The sequence below is a fragment of the Hypanus sabinus genome, chromosome 19 (genome assembly GCF_030144855.1).
Source record: "Hypanus sabinus isolate sHypSab1 chromosome 19, sHypSab1.hap1, whole genome shotgun sequence".
Lineage (NCBI taxonomy): Eukaryota > Metazoa > Chordata > Chondrichthyes > Myliobatiformes > Dasyatidae > Hypanus > Hypanus sabinus.
The window spans coordinates 41,971,660-41,997,707 of record NC_082724.1 but is presented as its reverse complement, the minus strand read 5'-3'; the positions used below and the strand labels follow the sequence as shown (position 1 = coordinate 41,997,707).

General features: G+C 39.6%; 1 protein-coding gene across 1 annotated transcript in view; it reads left to right on the top strand.

The window, feature by feature from the left end:
• chl1b (cell adhesion molecule L1-like b) overlaps nt 1–26,048 on the top strand; it is a 547,507-nt gene that overhangs the window by 486,300 nt on the left and 35,159 nt on the right. Inside the window, exons 24-25 of the mRNA XM_059944908.1 lie at nt 24,213–24,326; nt 24,708–24,869. Of these exons, the coding sequence (XP_059800891.1) occupies nt 24,213–24,326; nt 24,708–24,869 (276 nt within the window). The remainder of the gene's footprint in view (nt 1–24,212; nt 24,327–24,707; nt 24,870–26,048) is intronic.

Below are 26,048 nucleotides of genomic sequence, written 5' to 3'. Positions count from 1 at the left end.
TTTTTATGCTACACACAAAATGCTGGTGGAACACAGCAGGCCAGGCAGCATCTATAAGGAGAAGCACTGTCAACGTCTCGGCCCGAAACATAAGGACAAATGTTGTTAGGACCTTAGACAAAGTCAAGAATCAAAAGGGTGAGCATGGTAGGGCTAATGTCCTGAGTTGTTTATGTTTTAATGAACGAAATATTGTAGGAAAGGCAGATGAACTGTGGGCACGGATCAACACATGGGATTAAGATGTTGTAGCCATTAATGAGATATGATGGCAGCAGGAGCAGGATTCTTTTGTTTTAGATGTGATAGAGTAAGAGCAATTAAAGGCTGGCATTACTAGCAATGGGAAATGTCATGGCAGTGCTCAGTCAGGACAGACTGGAGAACCATCCAGTAAGGCTTTATGTGTGGAACTCAGGAATAAGTAAGGTATGACCATAATTATGGGGTTATATTATAGACCACCCAACAGTGCATGGGACTTAGAGGAGCAAGTTTCTAGAGAGATGGTAGACTGTTGCAAGAATCATAAGGTTGTGATATTAGGTGGTTTTAACTTTCCATATATTGACTGTGACTCCCACACTGTAAAAGGATTAGTTGGGATAGAGTTTGTCAACTGTGTTCCGGAAAGTTTCTTTAAAGTACACAGAAATCCCAACAAGAGAATGTGCAATATTTGATCCCCTATTAGTGAATGAGGCTGGGCAGACAACAGAGATTTGTGTAAGGGAACACTTTGCATCTAGTAATCATAATGCCATTAGTTTCAAGGTAATAATGGAAAAGGATTGGTTTGATCCCTGGATTGAGTTTCTAAATTGGAGAAAGGCCAATTTTGATGGTAAAATAAAAGGATCCTGCAAGTGTGGATTGGGACAGGCTGTTTTCTGGCAAAGATGTACTTGGTAAGTGGGAAGCCTTCAAAAGTGAAATATTGAGAATACAAGACATCTATTTGCTTGTCAGAATAAAAAGCAAGGATAAAAAGTTTAGGGAACCTTGGTTTTTGAGAGATATTAAAGCCATACTTAAGAAATAAAAGGAGGTGCATAGTAGGTATAGGCAAGCAGGAACAAAAACGGTACTTGAGAAGTTAAACATACAAGAGAACAGTTAAGAATGAAATCAGGAGGGCTAAAAGAAGGCATGATGTTGCCCTGGCAAGGTGAAGGAGAATCCTAAGGGTTTCTACAGACATGTTAAGAGCAACAGGATGCAAGGGACAAAATAGATCCTCTGAAAGATCAGAATGGTAACATATGCACAGAGCCAAAAGCAATAGGGAGATCTTAAATGGGTTTTTTGCTAAGGAGATGGACACAGTTTTTAGAAGTAAGGCAAAGCTGTAACAAACTCATGGACTCTATATAGACTACAGAAGACAGGGTTTCTGCTGTTTTAAGGCAAATTAGGGTGGACAAATCCACAGGGCCTAAGAAGGTTCTCGCTCAGACCCTGTGAGAGGCAAATGCTGAAACCAGGGGCCGTAGCAAGATGTTTAAATCATCCTTAGTGGCAAGTGAGGTAGCAGAGGATTGGAGAAAGCTAATGTTGTTCTGCTGTTTTAGAAGGGCTCTAAGAGTAAACCATGAATTGGTAGGCCAGTAATCCTGACATCAGTAGTGGGAAAGTTATTGGAAGCTCTTCTAAGGGACCAGATATATAAGTATTTGGATAAACATGGACTGATTAAGGATAGTCAGCATGGTTTCATGCATGGTAGGTCATGTCTAACCAATCTTATGGAGTTTTCGAGGAAGTTGCCAGGAAAGTGGATGAAGGCAAGGCAATGGATGTTGTCTACATGGACATTAGCAAGATATTTGACAAGGTTCTGCATGGGAAGTTAATCAAGAGGGTTCAGTTGCTTGGCATTCAAGATGAGGTAGTAAATTGGTTTTGTTGGAGAAGCCAGAGAGTGGTAGGTCTCTCTGACTGGAGGCCTGTAACTACTGGAGTGCCGCAAGGACAGGTGCTGGGCCCATTGCCTTTTGTCATCTATATCAGTGATCTGGAGAATAATGTGGTTAATTGGATCAGCAAATTTGCAGGTGACACCAAGATTGGGGATGTAGTGGACACCAAGAAAGACTATTGTGGCTTATAGTGGGATCTGGAATAATCACTGAAAAATGGCAGATGGAATTTAATGCAGAGAAATGTGAGGTGATGTTTCACTTTGGGAAGAGCAGCCTGGATAGGTCTAACACAGTAAACAGCAGGGGTGTGGTAGAACAAAGGGAACTGGGTATGTAGGTCCATAATTCATTGAAGGTGGCTTCTCAGGTAGATAGGGGTGTAAAGAAAGCTTTGATAGATCAAAGTATTGAATACAGGAGGTGGGAGGTTATACTTAAGTTGTATAAGAGTTTGGTGAGGCCTAATTTGGAATATTGTGTGTAGTTTTGGTCACTTACCTACAGGAAAGATGTAAATAAAACTAAAAAAGGTACAGAGAAAATTACAAGGATATTTCCAGAGTTGTAAGGAAAGATTGAGATTCTGCTCTTGCATGCAAAAGATTGTGGGGAGATTTGACAGACATATACAAAATTGTGAGAGGTATAGATAAGGTAAATTCAAGCAGGCATTTTCCACTGAGAATGGTGAGACTACAAATCAAAGTTTTGGGTTAGTTTCCAGTTCATGGTTCAAGTTTAATTGTTATTCAACCATACATGAATATAGCCATACGGAACAGTGTTACTCTGGGGCCACGGTGCAAAACACGGTACCAACAGTCAGACACAGCACAAGGTTTATATACGATAGCAGGTTCCTACAAGATAAGAGTCAGATACAGTCACATTAAAAAAACATGTGGTCTAAGACCCTGAGTCCATGAAAGTTGCAGAAACCTGCAGTCGAACACAACGTGGCTTGTCTTCAGCTGAGTAAACACTAGGGGGCAGCACTGAGTACACTTGGACACCACCTTCAGTGGGTGCACTGACTCGGAAATCTCTCTCCTGGGCGGTTATAAACAGGTGACACTGTGGCTTGAGGCGTAATCCTTGCTATGACCACGGCCATGTGCCTCACCCGGCAACCTCCCCGCCATCCGCCAATAAAGCAGTGAATAGGACTTGCAGCATTCCGCATTAACAATGTCCAACATGGTCTTGTGACCACAAGAAAAGCAACAAAGATAATCACTCACTGTTAGTCTGCTTCATGCATGAGCCCCTCTCTGATGCAGGCAGCAGTATGATCTGCACCGTCCAGCTCCTTCAGTTTGTCCACCAACGAGCACCTCATTGACGGGGTAGGCCTGCAGGACTTTTAAGTTGTTAATATCCAGCAGGGTCTTGTGATCATTTAAAAAAAAACTTCTTAAAAAAAGGACCACCATAGAAGCCGCTGTGATCAAAAGTGCAGCCATCTTGAAAAGAGAAATGTGTTAGGAGAACATGAGGGGAATTTTCTTCACTCAGAGGGTGGTGAGAGTGCAGAACAAGCTGCCAGTGCAAGTATTTGATGTGATTTCAATCTCAACACTTAAAAGATATTTGGATAGGTACATGGATGGAAGAGGTATGGATGGCTATGGTCCTGGTGCAGGTTGCTGGGATTTGGTAGTTTAAATGGTTCAGCATGGAATAGATGGGCTAAAGGGCCTGTTTCTGTGCTGTAGTTTTCTATGACTCTATGGTAGTAGTGCATCTGGCATTTTTTGCATTTCACAGACATACACTTAACATCATCTTGACATGTACAACAGCTATTTCCACCCTAAGTTGCATAAAAAAGAGCATTTCTGGGCAATTTAAAAATTAAAGAACAGTCGCAATAAATCAAACAGTTTACATTTGTTACATTTATGCTTTTTTGGATCATAAGGAGAGTTTACAGGAAAATGAATGACTGCTTAAGTACCTTCAAAGAACACAGAAATGCTGCAGCTAATTGCGAGAGGTTGTTCCAGCATTTATCTGGAGCCTCTGAAGAGATTTTGCTGAGTGAAATCCATTGATGGAGGGATGATTGCTTGTTTCGGGTCAGTAGCCTCAGGAGGAGAGCAAATTTAAATCCACCATTGAAGAGCTTACTCCCAATGTCTTTTTGAGGCAGAACATTTATTCCTGGACCTTTCCAATAAATAATGTAGGGTTTCCATGCCTGTCATCACTGAGAAATGTGACCTCCACAGTGGGGAAGCCGGTAGAGTTGAAGCCTCACACCTCCAGATACCTGGTTTCATCCTGAACTCCAACATCGCCTCTGTGGTATTTGCACTTTCTCTCTATGCCTCATGGATTTCCTATAGGGTCTCTGGTTTCCTCCTACATCCAAAGGGTTAAATGGCCATTCTAACTTGTCCCTATGTGTAAATGATTGTTAGGATCAAGGAAACTGATGGAAATTTGGGGAGAATAATACATATGGGTGCTTGGTGGTCAGTGTGAACTGTGTGGTCTGAAAGATCTGTTTCCAAGCTGAATGAGCTTTTGTCTTCAGCCACACACTATTTCAGATCTTTTCATGAAGTCAAAGCTATTTGAACTCTCAGTTTCTTCACAATTAGCCTTTCGCATAGCAACATCAGATCTCTGGCATGTCCTGATTCACAACTCACCACATCATCAGTGGGGTTACCTGGGCAATATTTCTGTGAATAGATTATACAATTGAAGCAACTGGAATCCCAGCAGCCAAAATAGCACCCAATTATAACCCTTCCTTTCCTCAATAAAAAGGGTTTCCACTCCCTGTATGAGGATCAACAATAGATTTTCCTTCATGGTGATTGATGTATTCAGGAGCAGCACATCAGTTATTTCTCCTCAGAGACTAAAATGCTGGACATTTTCAGCACCTAAGATAGCCCAGGGAGCTGAAAGCTGAGTGTTAAGATGCCATCTACTTCTCTGAGACCTGAGAGAAATTCCCAAGTTCACTGCAGTTGCTTGCATGACTGGAGTGAGCATTTATTTGAATGCTACAATCAAAAGTCAGCACTCAATTAAATCCTGTAGACTTTCTGAGACAAACTTAAAGTTGACAGGAAAGACCCAAAGACTTTTATCGAGAACATTACAGCACAGTACAGGATCTATAGTCTACAATGTTGTGCCAACTTCTTCACCTACTTTAAGATCGATCTTACCCATCCTTCCTACATAATGCTCCATTCTTTTATCATCCATGCACTTATCTAAAAACAATATGAACAATGTGCTAGAGGAACTCACCAGGTCAGGCAGCATTTACAGATGGGAATAACCAATCGACCTAACCCTTGATGAAGGGTCTCAGCCCGAAACATTGACTGTTTATTTCCATCCATGGATGCTGCCTGACCTGCTAAGCTCCTCCAACACATTCTGTGTATTACTCTATATTTCCAACAAATGCAGTTATCGCTTATGTCTATGGTCTATCAAGAGCTTCTCAAATGCCCCTAAAGTATCTGCTTGTACCACCACCCCTGGCAAGCAGTCCATTCACCCACCATTCTCAGTGTAAAATAATTACCTCTGACATCCCACTATATGTTACTTCAATCGCCTTAAATTATGCCCCCAGCATTAGCCATTTCTGCCCTGGGAATAAGTCATTGGTTATCCACTCGATTTATGCCTCATATCATCTTGTACGACTTTGTCAAGTCACTTCTCATCCTTGTTCACTTTGTCCTGATAAGATATGCTCTCTAGCCCTGGCAGCGTCCTGGTTAATCTTCCCGGCACCCTCTCTAAAGCCTCCACATCCTCCCTATGATGAGGTGACCAGAACAGAACACAATATTCTCAATGTGGTCTAACCAGGGTTTTATAGAGCTGCAACATTATATTGTGGCTTTTGAACTCAATCTCCTGACTAACAAAAACCAACACATTACATGCCTTCTTAATAAACTTATAAACTTATGCAGCAACTTTGAGAGCTCTATGGATGGAAACCTATTTTGCTAAATCTAAATAATGATCAAGAGATTTTTCTTACACCTGCTTTCACATTTTCCTCTCAAGAGGAACAATACATGCCACTCCCCTACGTATGAGAGATGAGCACATTTCTCCCTTGTCCACTTTCAATTACAGCTGTACTTGGCAATGTCATCATTTTCATAGAACCTATGTAGTTTATATACATGTAGCTTTCCTCAGCAAGAAATCACAGAAAGAAAGTCAAGGCAGCAATGGTGGTTCAACATTTCTGTCATTCCATTGTCTTTAGAAGAAATATTTTAAACAGAATGAGTGGCAGGAGAGAAACCTATCCCCACCATTTGAGAACCTCTGTGCTCATCTGCTCTGCATCCGATTTATTTAGTGACACACCACACTGGTGCCCAATGACATCACACTCCAGTGAGTTCTGTACCAACTGAATTCTCCTCCTGCATTCAGCTAGACCTGGACTAGGTCTACCAAGGCCCATGAGCCTTGGGATACACAATCCCAATCCCTGGTCTCATGATCATTCAGGTCCCTGGTCCCAGGTCTCATCCCCTCCCTGGTGAATTAGAGCCAGTAAGATCCCTGATCCCATGGCCAGTAGTGGCTGGATCCTTGGACTTGGGTGAACAGCAGAGGAAAAGAGATTGATTCTTGTCTTCACATTGCTCCTGCCACTTCCCAGCTGATTCTCCCTGATGAAATCTTTGAATGGGTTGAATCTGTCCTGGTGATTTGTGGTAACTACTGGTAATTGTACAGCAGGGGTAGGTAACATGGTGAGGGGGCATCCAGGACTGTGGGGACTGCAACTGTTGCATTGGCAATTCCACATTCATCTTTAAAGTTTGTCAGGACTGTCCAGTCACCCCAGCACCCAGGAGATACTCCTGACTTCTCTAATGTCAAAATCTGGGTGTGTTTCACTATGGATTGTCTTTCTCTCCCCTGCAGCCACTGTTTCCTGATGGAAGCTGGCACATGTTTTCCTGTGATCTGCCTTCCATGGGGGAGTACATACTTAGGGAGTGGGTTCTTCTTAAAACGATGCACAGTGACATGCCAAAAGATGCTTTGAACAAAACAGTCCCACAAGCCACACTGTCACTACTTCTAATGTCTTCTTAGCCAATTCCATAAACTGATTGAGCATCTGCATCAAACATAGTAATTGTTTACTACATCAAAAAAAGAATGAGATCCAATTTCTTGGTAAATAAATAAAGATAAGGATTAGCTTAATTTGTCACATGTACATCGAAATGCACAGAGAACTGTGTCGTTTTGTATCAGTGACCAACACAGTCCAAACATGTACTGGGGGCATTAAGCAAATGCTGACATGTTTCTGACACTAGCACTGCTTACCCACAACGTACTAACCCTAAATCATACATCTTTGGAATGTGAGAGGAAACCGGAGCATCTAGAGTCTCCATGGTTACAGGGAGAACAAACAAACTCCTTTTAGGCACCAGCAGGAATTGAACCCTGATCATCTGATCCGTGATGTTATAAAGCATTATGCTAACCTATATGCTACTGTACCATGCCTTCATGGTAAATTCTTGGAAAATGTTGCGGGTTATTACTAAAATATTAATACATCATTAGCACTGTTGTAATTATTTTGAGTAAAATCAAACTTGCATGCACATTTGGGAAGTTAGCTCTTTCAGGTCATGATGTACAGTCAGGCATAATTATCCAAATGTACAATTTGGTATTGATCCTGAATTGTAAGATTAACTTGGCAATTTAAGAAGTTGTTAACAGCAACTTCTGTACCTGCTTAAAATGCTGTCTTAATGCAGCATGTGCTCTAAAAACCATTACAACATTTTGAATGTCTCTATCAAGTTACCATTTCCAGTGACATTCACACCGCAGTTTGAGACAGTAGATGGAAAGTTACAAGTGAATTGGAGCACATTGTTGAACCCAAGCTAATTACTATACATTCAACAATGCACTCTGCCTTCACCAGCAGGGTATACTGTAATGAGCTGTTCTTCAACAATGTGCTGTTCGCCCTTTGGCCTGTGGATGCAAAATTTAAAAGGCGCATGAAATGAATTTATTTAAAACATATATCCAAATGCTCCAGCCTTTTATGGCCACTTATTAAATATTTAATATCAGTGTAAAGTGCACTACTCAAAGCTACCAGCTGCTTAATTTCAGTCACTTAAAACCAATAAACACACAGCTGAACATTCACATCCTACTTATATAATTGAAGCACTGCATCTGCTGTGAGTCAGACATGTCCTCACAGTATGGTTGTGTCTGATATGATCATTGGCTGTGAAATTTACTTATTAGCTCAAAATTTTCATTTGCTAAAAAAGCAACTAGTCAGATAAAATATCTAAATGCAAATATACATGCAGTTCGCAAACATTTTCTTCTGATATTTCTGGTCAGCAAAATCAATCAATAACAGCAATAAATTCAGAAACAGGTATTACCCCTTAACCATCAGGCTCTTGAATCAGAGGAGATACCTTTATTCAACTTCACTCTCCCCCTCACTGAACTGAATCTTTCAAGGATTCTTTATCTCATGTTCTCATTATTTGTTGTTTTTTTTATTATTGCTATTCAATTTTTCCTTTTGTATTTGCATAATTAGTTGTCTTTTGCACATTGATTGTTTGTCCGTCTTTTGGGTGTGGTCTTTCATTGATTCTGTTGTGTTTCCTGGAAATACTGCGAATGCCCACAAGAAAATGTGGCTGTATATGGTGACATATGGGCACTTTGATAATAAATTTATTTTGAACTTCCAATTTTGAAAATAATTTTTAAAAATAGTTTCACACCATCAGCTTACTTCTTTTAATTGTGTTCTTCATCTTGCAATACAAATAATGATTTATTAACCTAACCCATCCATTATTTTAATGTAAGTCTTTAATCTTCTCTAGCCTTTTCCTCTTGCCAAATTCTGCCTTGTATTTTTGATTTATTCACAGAGTTTTCATTACTGAATTTGGCACTCTGATGCTTGGGATATTTGTACACATTCAAACCTTCCATACTGTATGTAGATATATATTTACAAATTCCACAGAGCCCTTCAGTGTTAATTTTTACTCCTCCTTAGTATGATTGATACATCTGTGTTTGTGTGCAGCATACTAAAATTTAGAAAACCGTGAAGTGGAAATCTATTTAATAAGCTGCTGAGCTCAAATGGCAATAATATAGACTGAGTGGAATTGTTAAAGTAAGTTTGATATTCAGGAGTTGAGGTGAAAAGACCAGAAGTTATAAGAAACAATACATATCAAGAATGCAGAGCTTAGTAATAGGAAAATTAGAAACAAGTGTGTTATGGATCATGAAATTGCAAGTATGGAGGGCCGTTGGAGGGGAATGGGGCAGGGAGGGGAAGGGAGTAGGACTGCTGGCAGTGCAGACACACCCATCCTGAGACACCAAGCTAATTGATTCCAAATAATTGGTTTATTAATCTTTATAGAACATCTCTCTGCTGCTGTAATGTTCAATTAGGTTTGCAGGTCTAGCGAGTGAGACAGAAAACACTACCTGAGAATAAGTATTTTAATTATTTACAAACAATAAAAATTCAGCCAACATTCATGTTCCCCAACTTACAGAAACTACAAAACTGAATATTCAACAGACATGCATTCAACAGGCACACTTAGCTAAAAGCGTGCACAGAGCATACCTTCTCAGTGGATTTGTGTACCACTTGCCTTAAACAAAGGAAGAGAAAGCAAGACTCTTCCACAAGCTATTTTATACCTTGGATGTTTGAAACTGGATACCAGGGAAAAGCAGCTACGGTTTATGAACTAACCAGTCACGATAGAGCAAATTTCAACAGGCAGAATAAGCCATGCCCCACACAACAGGTGCTTCCCATTCCCTCCCCTCTCCCTTCCCCTGCTACCCATCTCCCTACCTCCTTCCCAGTCTCAGTCCACAATAGAGACCTACATCAGAATCAGGTTTATCATCACTCACATATGTCATGATACACTTGTTTTGCATCATCTATACAGTGCAATACATAAAATTACTACAATTCTGTGCAAAGGTCTCAGGCACCTTAGCTATAAAGATCCAAGCATTGTTACAATTTACATTATGTGGAGAAATTAAGGATGCTTGTTGTTGATTGACTCAATTGCACCCTATTTTGCACTTTCTCCTTTGTACTTCTGCTATATTGTTTTACTCACCTGTTGAGTTACCAACAACAACAGCAATGTTGCCACTTTTAACTTGCGGCCACTCACAGTGAAACCTTGGGGTGGAATACAAGTCGTGATCTTGGAGTGCATCCATTGGTAAATGTCAGAAGCTGCATGATGCTTGTTCCATTGACTGACCGCTCCTTTTTTCATGAACCATTACGTACTTGTTTTTGATTTTACTATTGTTAGATTCTGCACTCTTGACATGTATTTGTCTGGTTTGTTTCTGTCATCTTTTGTTTGTTTTATCTCAACTTTTGAATATTAAACTCAAATTATTTCACTCAGTTATAAGCAACGTTACATGACATCAAACCACATTTTTGGAACAATTTGTCTTGGATAGTGACCATAAAGAAGGGAAGGCAGAGTTGGGTTGTCAGCAGCCCGACATTTGATGGCAAGTCCAGTACATACTGTAAATGGAAAACCAGTAGGAGACATTTTTTTTCCCCAAAGAATTCCTAATCTGGATATGGAACTAATTTTGGGCCAAGCCTGAGCTGAAAGGTTCTAGTATCATACAAATCAGAGAAATAGAAGAATATTGTCCTCAGTGACCAAAATGATAAGCAGTTTGTAGCTTCCAAAACAAATTGAAATTTACCTGAAGCAATCTTTACTGTGGAAATTACCAGGATACATTGGAAGAAATTTTTCCTCCAAGGCAAAACCAACCCCAACAGCAAAAAACTCTAATGAGAATACATCCTGCTCACACACTGTCCCTTCTTCATGAAATGCAATGTTCTCAGCCCTATCTGAATATTTCCTATCTTTTCTCTGTACTTTCAGATTTCCACCTGTTATAACTTTGCTTTGCTTTACACGAACTGAAAGGGTTGTTTTCTGGACAGATGGTGATAGAGCCTATCTCCATTCATAGATCAAGCATGCTGACTTAATTGCAAGATTTCATAAGCACATTCTGCAGAAAGACTGCAGTGCTTAGAAGCTATACTAAGTACTTAGTGCTTAGGTTGGTTTGGGCTAATTTATTTTATTCATCTGTTAATTTTGTTAAATGATGGTTTTCATCACCCTCATTATCCAGCCCTTGCTTGGCTTTTATATTCTTATCATTTGATTGATCACTGTTACAGAAACTTAATTGTGATGTAGGGAGGGGGTCCTCAATCCCGTATATAAGTCAATCCGGGCAAAATTCCAAACAACACACAGAGTTTGCCACGCAATCAATCGGTGATGAGATCTCCTCCCTACATTACAATTGAGTTTTCATAATGACAGTCACTCAACTGACTAATAAGTATATAAAACTCTAGCATTTGGAGGGCGCACCATAAGTGAACAGGGCACTGATGATGTCTCTTGTATGGACGTTTACAAATGCCAAGGTCCTAGAACAACTCAACCCAACCATTAACCACCTGAGCTATATATTTTCTCAGTTATTTCCAACACCAGCAGCATGACAGAAATTCAAGAGTGGCAGAGACTGACGTGATTGTGGTCACTGTTACTAAGGAGAAAGTGCTTGGAAAGCTGAAAGATTGGGAAGCAAAGGTAACATCATGAATGGCTCTGATGCTTCACTACCTGATGAGCTAAATGCCTTTTATGCACACTTTGAAACAGAGAATAAAAATATATTTATGTGCATCCCTGCAGCGTCTGGCGATCCTGTGATCTTTGTTTCAGAAGCTATTGTCAGAACTTCTTTCATAAGGATGAACCCTTGCAACGCTTCAGGCCCTGAAGGTGTTCCTGGTAGGGCACTGAAAACCTGTGTCAACTAACTGACAGGAGTGTTCAAAGACATCTTAAATCTCTCACTATTGGAGTCAGAGGTTCTCCCCACCTCAAAAGGGTGACAATCAAACCAGTGCGCAAAAAAAGCAGGGTGAGCTGCCTCAACAACTATTACCCAGTTACACTTACATCTACACCCAATTGGGATCACAGTCCGTGTGGATCAGAAATAACATCTCTTCACTAATAATCACCATTGGCGTACTTCAAAATTGTGTGCTTAGCCCACTGCTGTACACTTTCTACACCCATGAATGTGTGGCTAGGCACTGCTCAAACACCATCTACATATAAATTTGCAGATCACACAACTATTTTTGGCTGAATTTCAGATGGTGACAAGGAGGTGTACAAGCATACAGCTGGTTGAGTGGTGTCACAGCCACAACCTTGCACTTAATGTCAGTAAAACCAAGGAGTTGATTGTGGACTTCAGGAAGGGAAAGTCAAGGGAACACACACCGGTCCTCATTGGGGGATCAGCAGTGGAAATGGTGAGCAGTTTCATGTTCCTGTGTGTCAGTATCTCCGAAGATCTATGCTGGGCCCAACCTACTGATGCAGTTACGAAGAAGATATGACAGTGACTATATTTCATTGGTAGACTTGGTATGCCATCAAAGACTCTCGCAAATTTCTACAGAGCATTCCAATCTAATTGCATCACCATCTGAATTGGAGGAGCCAATGCACAGGACTGGAAAAAGTTGCAGGAAGTTCCAAACTCTGCCAGCTCTATTATGGGCACTAGCTTCCCCAGCATCAAGGACATCTTCAAAAATTGATACCTCAAAGAGGCAGAATCCATCATTTGGAACCCTTCTCCCCCCCATCACCCAGCACATGCCTTCTTCCCATTGCTACAATTCAGGAGGAGCTACAGGAGCCTGAAGACACACACTCAACATTTTAGAAAAAGTTTCTACCCCTCTGCCATCAGATTTCTAAATGGACAATGATCCCACGTATGCTACCTCTGTTTTCCTTTTCTTTGCTCTCTTTCTACATTAAGTATTTAATTTTGTATATATACAGTTCTTATTGTAGTTTACAGTTTTATAAATTATGTTTTGCAATGTACTGTCGCCACAAATCAACAAGTTTCACAACATATGCCAGTGATTTTAATCCTGATTCTGATTCTGAAATCTGAAGGTAGATAATTCACACGAACCAGATGAACTACATCCCAGGGTTTGGAAAAAGGCAACTAAAGAGATCATGGAGGCATTGCTAGTGATCATTCAAGAATTACAAATTCTGGAATGGTTTTGGAGGACTGGTAAATCGCAAATGACACGTAACTCTTTAAGAAGGGAGGAGGCAAAAGATGGGAATTTATTGGGTAGTTAGCCTGACTTTAGTGGTTGGTAAGTTGTAAAAGTCTATTATTAAGGATGTGATTTGGGGGAATTTGGAGTTTCATCATAAAATAGAGTGAGGTCAGCATTGTTTCCCTCAGGGAAAATCTTACCTGACAAATCTGTTGGAATTCTTTAAGGAAATAACAGACAGGATAGACAAAGGAGCATCAGTGGATGTTATTTACTTGGATTTTCAGAAGGCTTTTGACAAGTGGCTGCTGAACAAGATAAGAGCCTATGGCATTACAGGAAAGATATTAGCATGGATAGAAGATTGGCTAACAAAGATTGGAGACAAAGAGTAGGAATAAAGTTCTGTTCTGGCTTGTGGTGTTTCACAAGGGTTAGTGTTCAGTCCACTAGTTTTCACGTTATAAATTGAATGATCTGGATGACAGATTTGGTTACTTAGCATCTAAATTTTTGAAAATACAAGGATAGGTGGAGAGGCAGGCATTGTTAAGAAAGCAAAGAGTGTGGAGAAGGATTTGGAGAGATTATGAGAATAGGAAAAGAAGTGGCAGGTGAAATACTGTGCAGGGCAGTGCAGGCTTCTTGTTGAAGGAAAGAAAGGCATCGGCTATTTTCTTAACAGGAAGCAAAATCAGAAATTGGAGGTGCAAAGGAACTTGGGAGTCCTTGTACAGGATTCATTAAAGCAGGGGTACCTAACCTTTGTTATGCCATGGATGCCTACCATTAACTGTGGACTCCAGGATGGGAACTCCTGCACTAAAGGGTAATTTGCTGGCTGAATCGGTAGTAAGGAAGGCAAATAAAATGTTAGCATTTATTTTGAGTGGGCTGGAATATAAAAGCTACAGTGTAATGCTGAAGCTTTACAAAGCATTGATTAGACCACACATAGAGAAGAGTGAACAGTTTTGGGCTGTCATTGGAGAGTGTCCAGAGAATGAAAGGTTTAACATCTGAGGAGCATTTGATGGCTCTAGGTCTGTACTCACTGGAGGTTTGAAGAATTGGGGTGGGGTAAGTTGGGGTGGATTTCAAACACACTCAGCATTAAAAGGCCTAGATACAGCGGGCATGGTGAAGATGTTTCCAATAGTGGGAGAGCCTAGACCAGAGGACACAGCTACAGAATAGAAGGAAGCCTCTTATGAGGAGTTTAGTTAGCCAGAGGGTTGTGAATCTGTGGAGGTCGTCAATGGGTATAATTAAAGCAAAGGCGGATAGGTTCTTGATTAGTCAGGGAATTAAAAGTTATGGGGGAAAGGCAGGAGAATGGGGTTGAGCGGTAAAATAAATCAACCATGATCATATAGGCTGACTTATTTCACTCAGTGGGTAAAATAGCCTTATTCTGCTCTTGGGTCTTCCAGAGATTTTGCTAGTGGGAGGATATCAAATTTGGGGAAATTTGGGAAATTGAAAACAGATATACAAAAATTTCTTCTCAGAGAAGATGGTGACACTCTGAAAATCTCTGCCACAGAGAGTTGAGGAGGCTGAATCAAAACGGAGGTACAGTAGGTAATTTTTGAAAGTTTGAGAGATTGAGGGCAATGGAGATGTGGCATCGTGGAGGAGTTGATCCTAGCAGTAGATCACCCATGGTCATATTAAATGATGAGGCAGGCCTCAGGGACCTGATGACCTACCCCTCTTCCTATTTTCTGGTGTATCCCACCAGACTGAAGGAGATAATCCTCCTCCATTTGGGCTAAGTCTTAGAGAGGTAGAAACAACCTCCCAGGCCGTGGTTACATAAACTCTGACAGGTACGCACATTACCAATGTTTTAATGTGATCTGAGTGGGCGCTCTGTGCTACTGTGTCATCCGTCCTCCTGCCCACAATTCAGAGAATATGAAGACAGCAAGAGCAAGGAGAATATAGGATGAGGACAGGAGTGGATGATAATGTTGATCACCAACGTATGTCTTTCTATCTACCCGAAGGACGAGTGGATTTGGTTGGAGGGAGGGAGTTTTTGGATGAGCCACAAGACATTCATTGCTGCCAGTTAGGAGCTGGCAGGGCAGAGGTCTAAGGCTTTCCAGATTCTCAGAAGGAGACCACAACTGGGAGCTTTACATGCTGAGGCTGCTGCACATTACACTGAGGTACTGAGCACATTGTCAGACTCACCTAGACAATGACAGGGGCTTTAAAGGAATCTATTTCAGTATTCTACAGAAGGTTGTGCAGGGCTGGGTGCTGATATATTTTTGGTCATGCCTCAGTCAGAAGGTGGCTGATGTCATGTGTATCGAATCACTATGCTTGATTGCAATGGGATGTTGAGAGATACTTCCCCTCAACAATTACAGCCACATGACTGCAAGATAATTAGGACTCATGCCGTGGCTGTCATGTCTTCTTGCCAATGATTGCGTATGATCGACAATGCGTAGTTGTTTACTGTCTCGTGACTCTTCCCCGTGGTTTTGTTAACCTCTTGCAGCTCCATGGGACCAAACGAATGCAAGACCTTGCTGCCACAGCTAACCATTATTCAGAGCTGTTCCAGAGTAGTGTGCAGACGTCAGGCAGAGGACCCCTATGCCCCACAGCAGGGCTCAGCAGCTGACTGACAAAAGGCTTTTCAACTCCTGATAATCAGAAGCATTTAAAAAAACTGTTGGATTAAATAAAAAAATCATTTACAGAGAAAGCCAGATGTGAAAAATAGGGCCCAGCTCATACAACTGAGCTTTGCATTGGACTCAATGCTGAGTCTGTGATAGAGGTGTCATCGCACAAACATGATATTCAGGGATGTGTTGTTCCATTTGCTGATATTTTTGCCTGGGACCATTTGACAAAAAGGAGCACAATCTGAGCTATCATGGACACATCTGGCTGAAAGCTCATGAGGCAGAGATAGGGGTCACAGCAAGAGATGAAACACCTGTGTTGCATTGACCCTGTCCTGAAGCCCCATTCTGTCCTTTATGGGAAAACATTGGATTGTGTGGGAGAATGTTGTTGCAATGAGCAACTGAAGTGAACGCAAGTGCAGGGCACAGGCACACGGATTGAGTTTGGATGTTTTACACAGGCGTAAACACCTAACAGCAAACAGGAGGGATCTTGACTCAGAGAAACAGAGTCTCATAGGTAACCCTTGAAACCGGAGCTAAACTTAGAACAAACAGTTCGAAGCGGTCAGAAACCATAATTTACTCACAAGAAAAGATCAACAAACTGGTGACTAGTGGTTGTGATGCAAAGGTTCTTATACTGAGTCTTTGATGGAAACCAGGTGTGCCATCATTAAAGAGAATTGGAAGCAATTAGGGAAATTAACGATTGGGACCATGCATAATCAAAGAAAATTAGGAGCAAGATAGGGAATTAACGATCGGGACCATGACAAATGTTTGTGAAGGATGGTACACAATCATTGAATTTAGTTAATCAAAGTTAATTCAGACAATGTTAGAGTGCTGACAGGCCACCATTGATGTCAAGCAACAATCCAGAGTATGGAAGATCTCAATGAATGTTCAGAACTGCTGAGTGTACAGTGGCATGTATGCCCTGGTCAAAAAGCTTTGTGCACCCTGATCAAAATTTCTGTTACTGTGAATAGCTAAGCGAGCAAAAGATGACTTGATTTCTAAAAGGCATAAAGTTAAAGATGACTCATTTCTTTAATATTTTAAGCAAGATTACTTTTTTTATTTCCATATTTTACAGTGTCAAAATAACAAAAGGGGAAAAGGGCTGAAGCAAAAGTTTGGGCACCCTGTATGGTCAGTACTTAGTAACACCCCCTTTGGCAAGTATCACAGCTTGTAGATGCTTTCTGTAGCCAGCTAAGAGTCTTTCAATTCTTGTTTGGGGGATTTTCTCCCATTCATCCTTGCAAAAGGCTTCTAGTTCTGTGAGATTCTTGGGCTTGTCTTGCATGCACTGCTCTTTTGAGGTCTATCCACAGATTTTCAATGATGTTTAGGTCAGGGGACTGTGAAGTCCATGGCAAAACCTTCAGCTATCGCCTCTTGAGGTAGTCCATTGTGGATTTTGAGGTGTGTTTAGGAATATTATCCTGTTATAGAAGCCATCCTCTTTTCACCTTCAGCTTTTTTAGACAGTGTGATGTTTGCTTCCAGAATTTCCTGGTATTTAATGGAATTCATTCTTCCCTCTACCAGTGAAATGTTCCCCGTGCTACTCGCTGCAAAACAAGTCCAAAGAATGATCGATCTACCCCCATGCTTAACACTTGGAGAGGTGTTCTTTTCATGAAATTCTGCTCCCTTTTTACTCCAAACATATCTTTGCTCATTGAGGCCAAAAAGTTCTATTTTAACTTCATCAGTCCACAAGACTTGTTTCCAACGTGGAGGAGCTCAGCAAGTTGAGCAGCATCTATGGAGTAAAATAAATAGTAGACATTTCAGCCCAAGGGTCTTCATCAGAATTGGAAAGGAAGGGGAAAAGAGCCAGAAGGTGGAGGAAAAGGGAGGAGTACAAGCTAGCAGATGACAGGTGAAACCTGGTGAGGGACAGGGTGGGTTGGTGATGGAGGGAGGTTGAAGAGAGAAGCTGGGAGGAGATAGGCTGAACAGGAAATGGGCTGAAGAAGAAGGAGACTGATTAGAAAGGGAAGGAGGAGAGGCAGAGAAGGGTTGATAGCAGGACCAAAATGCGGAATGGATACTATACTCTATCTGCCATTCTTTGCCCATTCTCCTAATTTGTCTGAATTCTTCTGCAGCCTCCCTGCTTCCCGAACACTACTTGCCCCTCCACCTGTCCTCATATCATCCACAAACATGGCTACAAAGCTATCAATTCCTTCATCCAAATCATTGACATAAAATGTAAAAAGAAGTGACCTGAACGCTGACCCCTAATTACTGGCAGCCAATTAGAAAAAGGCTCCATTTACTCCCACTCTTTGCCATCTGCTAATCAGTCAATAATCTATCCATGCTAGAATGTTTCCTGTAATACCATGGGTTCTTGCTGTGCAGCTTCATGTGTGGTGCCTTATCAAAGGCCTTCTGAAAGTCCAAGTACATAACACCCCCCAATTCTTCTTTGTCTATCCTGCCTGTTATTTCTTCAAATACTTCCAGCAGACTTGTTAGGCAAGATTTTCCCTTACAGAAACTATACTGACTTTTGCCCATCTTATCATGTGCCTCCAAATACCCTGAAACTTGATCTTTAGCAATTGACTCCAACATCTTCCCAACCACTGAGATCAGGCCAACTGGCTATAATTTCCTTTCTTCTGCCTCCCTCCTTTCCTGGAAAGTGAGGTGATATTTGCAATTTCCAATCCTCCAGAACCATGCCAGAATCTAGTGATTCTTAAAGGATCATTACCAATACCTCCATAATCTATTCAGCTACGTCTTTCAGAACCCTTAGGTGTAGTCCATCTGGTCCAGGTGACTTATCTACCTTAAGATCTTTCTGCTTCCCAAATATATTCTAGCTAGCAATAGCAACTGCACTCACTTCTGCTCACTGACACCCTTGAACTTCCGCATACTGCTGGTGTCTTTCATGGTAAACACTAATGCAAAATACTTATTCAGCTCATCTGTAATTTCTTTGTCCCACATTACTAGCTCTCCTGCATTACTTTTCAGCAGTCCAATCTCCATTCTCACTTCTCTTTTACTCTTCATACACTTGAAAAATCTTTTGATATCCTTTTTGATATTATTGACTAGCTTACCTTCATATTTCATCCTTTTGCTCTTTATGGCTTTTTTAGTTGACTTCTATGAGTTTTTCAAAGCTTCCCAATCTTCTAACTCTGCACTAATTTTTGCTGTATTATATGCCCTTTCATTTGCTTTTATTCTGGCTTTAAGAGTTCCCTTGTCAGCCATGGTTGTGCATCCTGCCTTTAGAAAACTTATTCTTTTTTGGGATGTATCTATCCTGTATCTTCCAAAAATCTCCCAGAGACTCCAGCTATTGCTGCTTCACCATCATCCCTGCTAGTGTTCCCTTCCAATCACTTTTAGCCAGCTCCTTTCTCATGCCACTGTAATTCCTGTTACTCCACTGTAATACTGATACATCTGGCTTTATCTTCTTCCTCGTAAACTGCAGGGTGAATTCTATCATATATTGATCACCAACTCCTAAGGGTTTCTTACCTTAAGCTCTGTAATAAAATCCAGTTCATTACTCAACACCCAATCCAAAATAATTGATCTTTCAGTGTGCTGACCTATAAGCTCCTCTAAAAACTCATCTCATAGGCATTCTACAAGTTCTCTCTCTTGGGATCCAAAATCTGCATCAACCTGATTTTCCCAATCTACCTGCGTGTTGAAATGCCCCATGCCTATCATAAAATTATCTTGTTGACATGCTTTAATATCTTAAACTCTTTCTTCAATGTTCTGCAAATGTTTGTACAATTTATATTTCAGATGCCATTGTCAGAGCAGAGTAAATCCAGCTGGGTTTTATTGATGTTAAACTCTGGTTGTTGATTTTCCTCACAGATTAATGATCATTGCAATAAATTATTCTCAACTAACTCTAGCTCAGAATCTGTACTGTTATATTTTACTGCATTTTCTTTTCCATGCCAGTTAATTAAGATATCAGGCCTACAAGTTCTACAGTTCTGCAATTAATATCAGAATTTAAACAAATCTAAATTAAATGAGCTTGCTCAAAAAAACTGGTTTATTTTCCAGTTAGCTTTCATCTTTGGGCTATATATATATATAATCTCCAGCTTCAGGACTTAAATGTAAGTTGCATTTTATCTGAAATATCCAACAAAAAAAGTTTCGATGTAACTATTTAGCATTCTTAGATTGTTTCTTTGTGTTTAAGATTTTAAGGACAATTTTTTGAAGTATTTGAATTAATCATTCCTTTTACATTGGTTTGTAAGAACAATCAGAGATTGCATCCAGTTCTATAGAATTTAACAGTATTGTGCAACATTTACTAATACTGAAGTTATCAAAGTTCAAAAAACACTATTCGTCTCCTAACACGCAGCCAGAAAACAAAGAAACTCAAAAGATCCCATTTTAAAAAAGACTGCCAGACACATATTGTGCAGAGAAAAAAATAATACAAATCATGCAAGGAGTAAATGCAAGCCAATGGTGTTCTGAATTGACTACAACAAAGAAAGTTTGCTCATAGATCCTTCCTGCCATTACAGACATTTACACTGTACACTGCATCCGCAAGGCAAACAGCATTATGAAGGACCTAACACACCCCTCATACAAACTCTTCCCCCTCCTGCCATCTGGGAAAAGGCACCGAAGCATTCAGGATTTCACAACCAGACTATGGAACAGTTTCTTCCCCAAGCCATCAGACTCCTCAATATCCAGAGTCTGGACTGACCCCAACTTACTGCCCTCTACTGTGCCTATTGTCTTGTTTATTATTTATTGTAATGCCAGCACTGTTTTGTGCACTTTATGCAGTCCTGGGTGGGTCTGTAGTCTAGTGAGGTTTTTTTTCTGTGTTGTTTTTACATAGTTCAGTGTAGTCTTTGTATCATTTCATGTAGCACCATGGTCCTGAAAAACATTGTCTCGATTTTACTGTGTACTGTACCAGCAGTTATGGTCGAAATAACAATAACAAGTGACTTGACTTGACTTAGTTCAGTGCAGAGTCAAGTAAACTTCACTGAGTGGCAAGCTGAACTGTCCCATGTCTTGACACCCTATCCTTTTCAATCTGGCCTGGTGCCGAAATCTTCTTTCAAACATTCGGTTCAGTCACTTCCACTTTGGGGCTTGAGCTCCACTGCCTCAATTTGGCCTGTACCCGACCTTTCTGATTCAGCCAGGTGCTTAAATTGTCATCCAGACTTCGGGTCCTTTTGCTTCAGTATGCTCCTTGGCCTGGACCCCGCCACCTCAATTTGGTCTGTACCCAACCTTTCTGATTCAGCCCTGCACTTATATCATCATCAGTTTCAGTCACTTCAGTATGCATTGGGGTCTGCATCCCACCTACAAGTGCAGTTTTAAAAAGCCTAATCACCAATTACTAACCTTTGATGGAATTAGAAATGATTTGCTTCAGGTAGCAATAAATAATCAACAAATGAAAGAAAATGACATTTTTTTCATTCAGTGTTAAAAGATATAAGGACATTGCTGGCTGGTCATATCATCATGGTGAAACATTAATGTCACTTTAATACAAAAAAGAAATGTATGGCTCAAATAATGTGCAATGTTAATGATGTGTAAGAGTCCAATTAAAATTGTTCACAACAAAGCCATTTATTGCAGTAATTTCTGCTTCCCTTAACATGATTAAATATGTTGACCTTCTCTGAAAGCTGTTTGAAAAGGTAACTTGTACATTAATGGCAACATTTAGTCTTTATCAAAACTGGTATCCACATTGTTCCTGGGTTTACCCCCATGCAGATTTTTAAAGTATTGCTTGAATCTCATTCAGTGCAAAATTAAGCATGACCTTGATGGTTTAGGAAGAGGTGAGGAGACTGCGTTTAGTTGAATCTTCCGATGGAATGCACAGCCAAAAGTATATCTGTTTCTCCTCTCCAAAAATTTTCCAGCACTAATACATGGAGAATTGCAAAATTGGCCATGAGCTGGTATAGTTGGGCAACTTTGTGGAAATTAATTTAACAAAGGAAGATAATGTTGAAATTTTGGTTGAGCTAAAAATTGATTAAAAAAAAGGTCTGGAAAAGTTTGATGCACAAATAGTTCTGAGTGTGTAATCCATCCTGAAAGCTGAGGATGGAAATTATTGGGGCCGAAGCCATAATCTTCTAAAAATCTACAAATTCACGAGTGGTGCCTGTGAGTAGGAAAATTTCAAATACTATTTCTTTGTTCAAAACTAGTTGTGACGATAGACCTAGTAAATACAGAAGAGTTAGTGTAACCACGGCATTGGGTTACATTAGCAGTGAATTAGCAGTCACTTGCAGAAGTGTGGAATGATCAGAGAAAACCAACAAACTGAATGTAAGCAACCTTATAGTTTTATGATGATTGAACTGAGATAATGAATACAAGGATTACAGCTGATGTGATATAAGTGCAGCAAAAGATTTTTCAAGTAGTTTTTGTTGGCTATGAAACCTTCCAATTTACTTGTAACTGCTCCTTTTGTTAGCCACAGTGATTGGAACCTGATGTTTCTGTCAAGAAAGTTCACAAATAATGTATTTACATGTCATATTTTACCTTAAGATTACAGTTTCTAAATAGGATAGGTTCACATAACTGGTATTAAATAGTTGTTTACTATGTAGTAGTAATCTGTAAAACAAAATGCACTAAACGTCATAGTTGACACAAGTCACAACATAGAAGCTTGAAAACTTATAAATATTCACATTTTATATATTTGAACACTGGAAACCCCGTCGAAAAACTATTACTTATTATGTTCTTAATTGCTTACATGCATTTGAAAATATATACATGGTAAATTAATAGTGGCACGTATGTTATTCAAGTGGTGTCATTGATCTCTCTACATTCTTTTCCATTACCACTCTGCCCGCCATCCCAATTGCCAATGAGACTCTGTTTACTGTAGGTATTTCATATTAAGTTGCATAATAGCTTGCATTTCAGCAGCACCAAATTTTGTGCCACAACACAGGAAATGATCTCAAGCATTGTGATTTTGTTTTCAGTGTACAAAGAAGTTTCATGTAGAGATCTATAATGTGTTCCTGCTGTGTCAATCTTTTTTCCACTGATGAAATTTACTACAGGGACCATAATAATGAAGCTACTTGCAAGAACTAGATCCCTTTCAAACTAGGACTTACAAAACACTCTATCTAATGATATATAATTGGATATGGCCTAAACCACAGCCCAAAGTTATCCATAACTTAGAATGTAACTCCAGACAACCAATATCTCGCAGATTATTTACATGTTTGTGAATACAATGTGACTCATTCACACTTCTAAAATGTCTGAGTGGGGTTCTTTCACACCTTAGAAAGATAAAGTATTCCGAAGAATATGATAGTTTATTTCTTTCAATATATTACATGAAGGGTATACTGTTGAAACATTAATGGACATTGACTTTATGTTTAACAGCATTATTTTAACATAACTTTGAATTATATTGAAGGCTGAGATACCAGAGAACAACATGTTTCTTTTATGTTATTGAAGAAACATGGCCTAGATTAAACTACTGCTTAAATTGCACTTCTATCAGCAATCATTTCCTTGTGCTCAATAAAATTCTTACTCTGAGCAGCCTTCAGTGGCAGTTCTGCAAAGCCCTCAGTGACAAGTTTGGTAATATCAAACATTGTTCTGGTAAAATGGTTGTAATAGTGGCGTATAAAACATTGTATTATTCTATGATTTTGGCGATGCAGAGTCCGCCTTTTATTCAGTTACTATCTCATCAGTTATACCAATTTGTTTGAATCTGTACCCTTGGGCTTAGCAAAACCTTTTCAATTGATCAACTAATAAGATCAAAGTGACATGTTTTCTTTTTATGGAGCTTGCTGTATGTTGACACCTTACTGCAGAGTGGAACATTGTGGTGTTGGATGTTCTGGAGCTTCTAAATTTCAAATGAAAATATTTGAATTGGATGTTGTATCAATTAACTCTAATTCAGCCTGCATTGTCATTCTTCTGAACAGTCAATTTGTCAGGCAGCAATAGAAACTAATTTGTAAAAATTAAATGTTTATTGTTTTTGATTCATAGTTATTGCTTTGTTTCATCCTGCAGTATGTCAAGGTTTAAAATTAATTTAAATGCCATGACAAACAAGCACTTACTGTTGATTTTCAGGCCAGAATCTAATCAGCTTCCAACAGCTCCCCGGCACTGCTTTATCTGATCTTTAATTACAAACCCTGAAGTGTGCATGCTATTGACAAAGTTGTAATCTAACTCTCCTCTTCACTTTCCTCTATCTGCAAATAACAATGCTGCATTAATGGAATATTGCTTGTCTTGTTACTTATTCAATAGTTCCTGTCTTGCTGAACATCAGTTCTTCTGTAAGTGCAACATATGCAAACATCAGCTGGATTCCAGGAATGGGACATGCAGCTTCTGAATTTTATGTTGCATACATGAATAACCGTAAGCTGTTCTCCATTTCTAATTCTGCAGAAATTGTAGAGAGATCCCTCTGGACCTATTAATGTAGCTTTCCTACTAGCCCTGCTAACTATGATTAATGAAGCAGATCAACACAGTTAACTTCTTTATAACTTGCTCTCAAATTAACAGCAGCTACAGGCTATGTTTTATGATAACTAAAAGAATGTATTTTTCCTATTTAATATGTATTGTTATAGTTACCAATAACATATGCCCATGATGGCATTTTAAGAAGTATTAGAATGCACTGTTAAGTGTGGCATTAAATTTTATAATTTAACTTGACTATTCTTGAGTTGTTTTGGGATTAAAATCCCGACCATTGTGTTGGAGTTAATTTTCTTAATGCAATTTCCATAGGTAAAGGTAAATGGAAGATTTCAGACGCAGTAAATGTTTCACAAAATTTCCACATCTTAGGAGGGCTAGAACCTGGAACTGAATATACAATCCGACTTATGGCTAAGAACTGGTTTGATAACACTAGCATTTTTGAAGATGTTATAGAAACCAGGGGAAAAGGTGAGGCACTGGTCCCATTTAAAATTTAGTCAGCTATCTTTTCAGACGCTAAAACAAAACAGAATGAAGAAACAGTGGCGGAGCTCATTGTGGGATTGGAAACAGTGGTGGTGGGTGGGAGCTGGAGGCCTTGGGCCAAAATGACTGAAGTGTAAGACTCCCTCACAATAACTTTCCCATCATCATCCCTCCCATTTTCTTTGTTTGAATGACCTACAAAACCCGATTTTGCATTCCAGATTCAGCCAGCAGATGTAAGCATTTCCTGGCCTGATCTTCAGTCAATAAACACGAGCTGTTGCCAATTATGCCATCACCTTGAAAAATCAACATCTCTTATATGGTATCCAACAGATCATTACCAGCAGCAAACCATTATCCCTCCAATATTTTCTCCTCTCAAACCCATTTCAGCCCAATACAATTGGCCAAGTTTTGCTCCGCCACTGAGGGAAATCTAAACTTGTATTTTAAAGAATTGTTGTTGCTATGGAAACAAATATTTATGTTTAAGTTTACGAAAATAACCATGTCAGCACAAGATACAGGAAATCACATATTTGCATGAATTATATTGGGACTAAGGTCCAGGTGCACATTATGTTTAGTTCTTTGCCTTTCTTTATGCTTTGCTGCTCTCCTGTTAGATTAACTTGCTTTTTGTTAACTTATGAGCATTGTTGTGCATGAACTGCTGAGCCTTCCCCTCCCCTGACTGGTTCTTACTGCCAAGCTTTATAATTCATTCATGACTGGTATTTCAAGCCAAATTCATACATGATGAGATAACAGTGAATGAATCAACCTAATCAATATCCAAGCACATAGTGTAATTCAGGATTCCTTTTGAATTTCAAACCTATTCTCAATTCCCTGAATAATTTTATGTATTTGTAAAGCAGATGTCAAGAATAGTTTGCTTAAATTCTTATCTAATAGGGAAGAAATGGTTATTACACACAATGTTACCCATAATTGTATTTTCAGGATGTAACTGTGACAGCTTGCTTTCCTCAGTTCATATGTAGCTTCATGGACATCTAGAATGGAGTTAGAAAGGAAGCAAAGGCTGGTTGTCCACTGCCTAAAGGTCATTGCAGTAATGTTATCAATGGCTAAGATTAAAATAAAAATCATTCTCTGTAGTCAGGTTATAGTTGGAATATAAATGTGTTATGT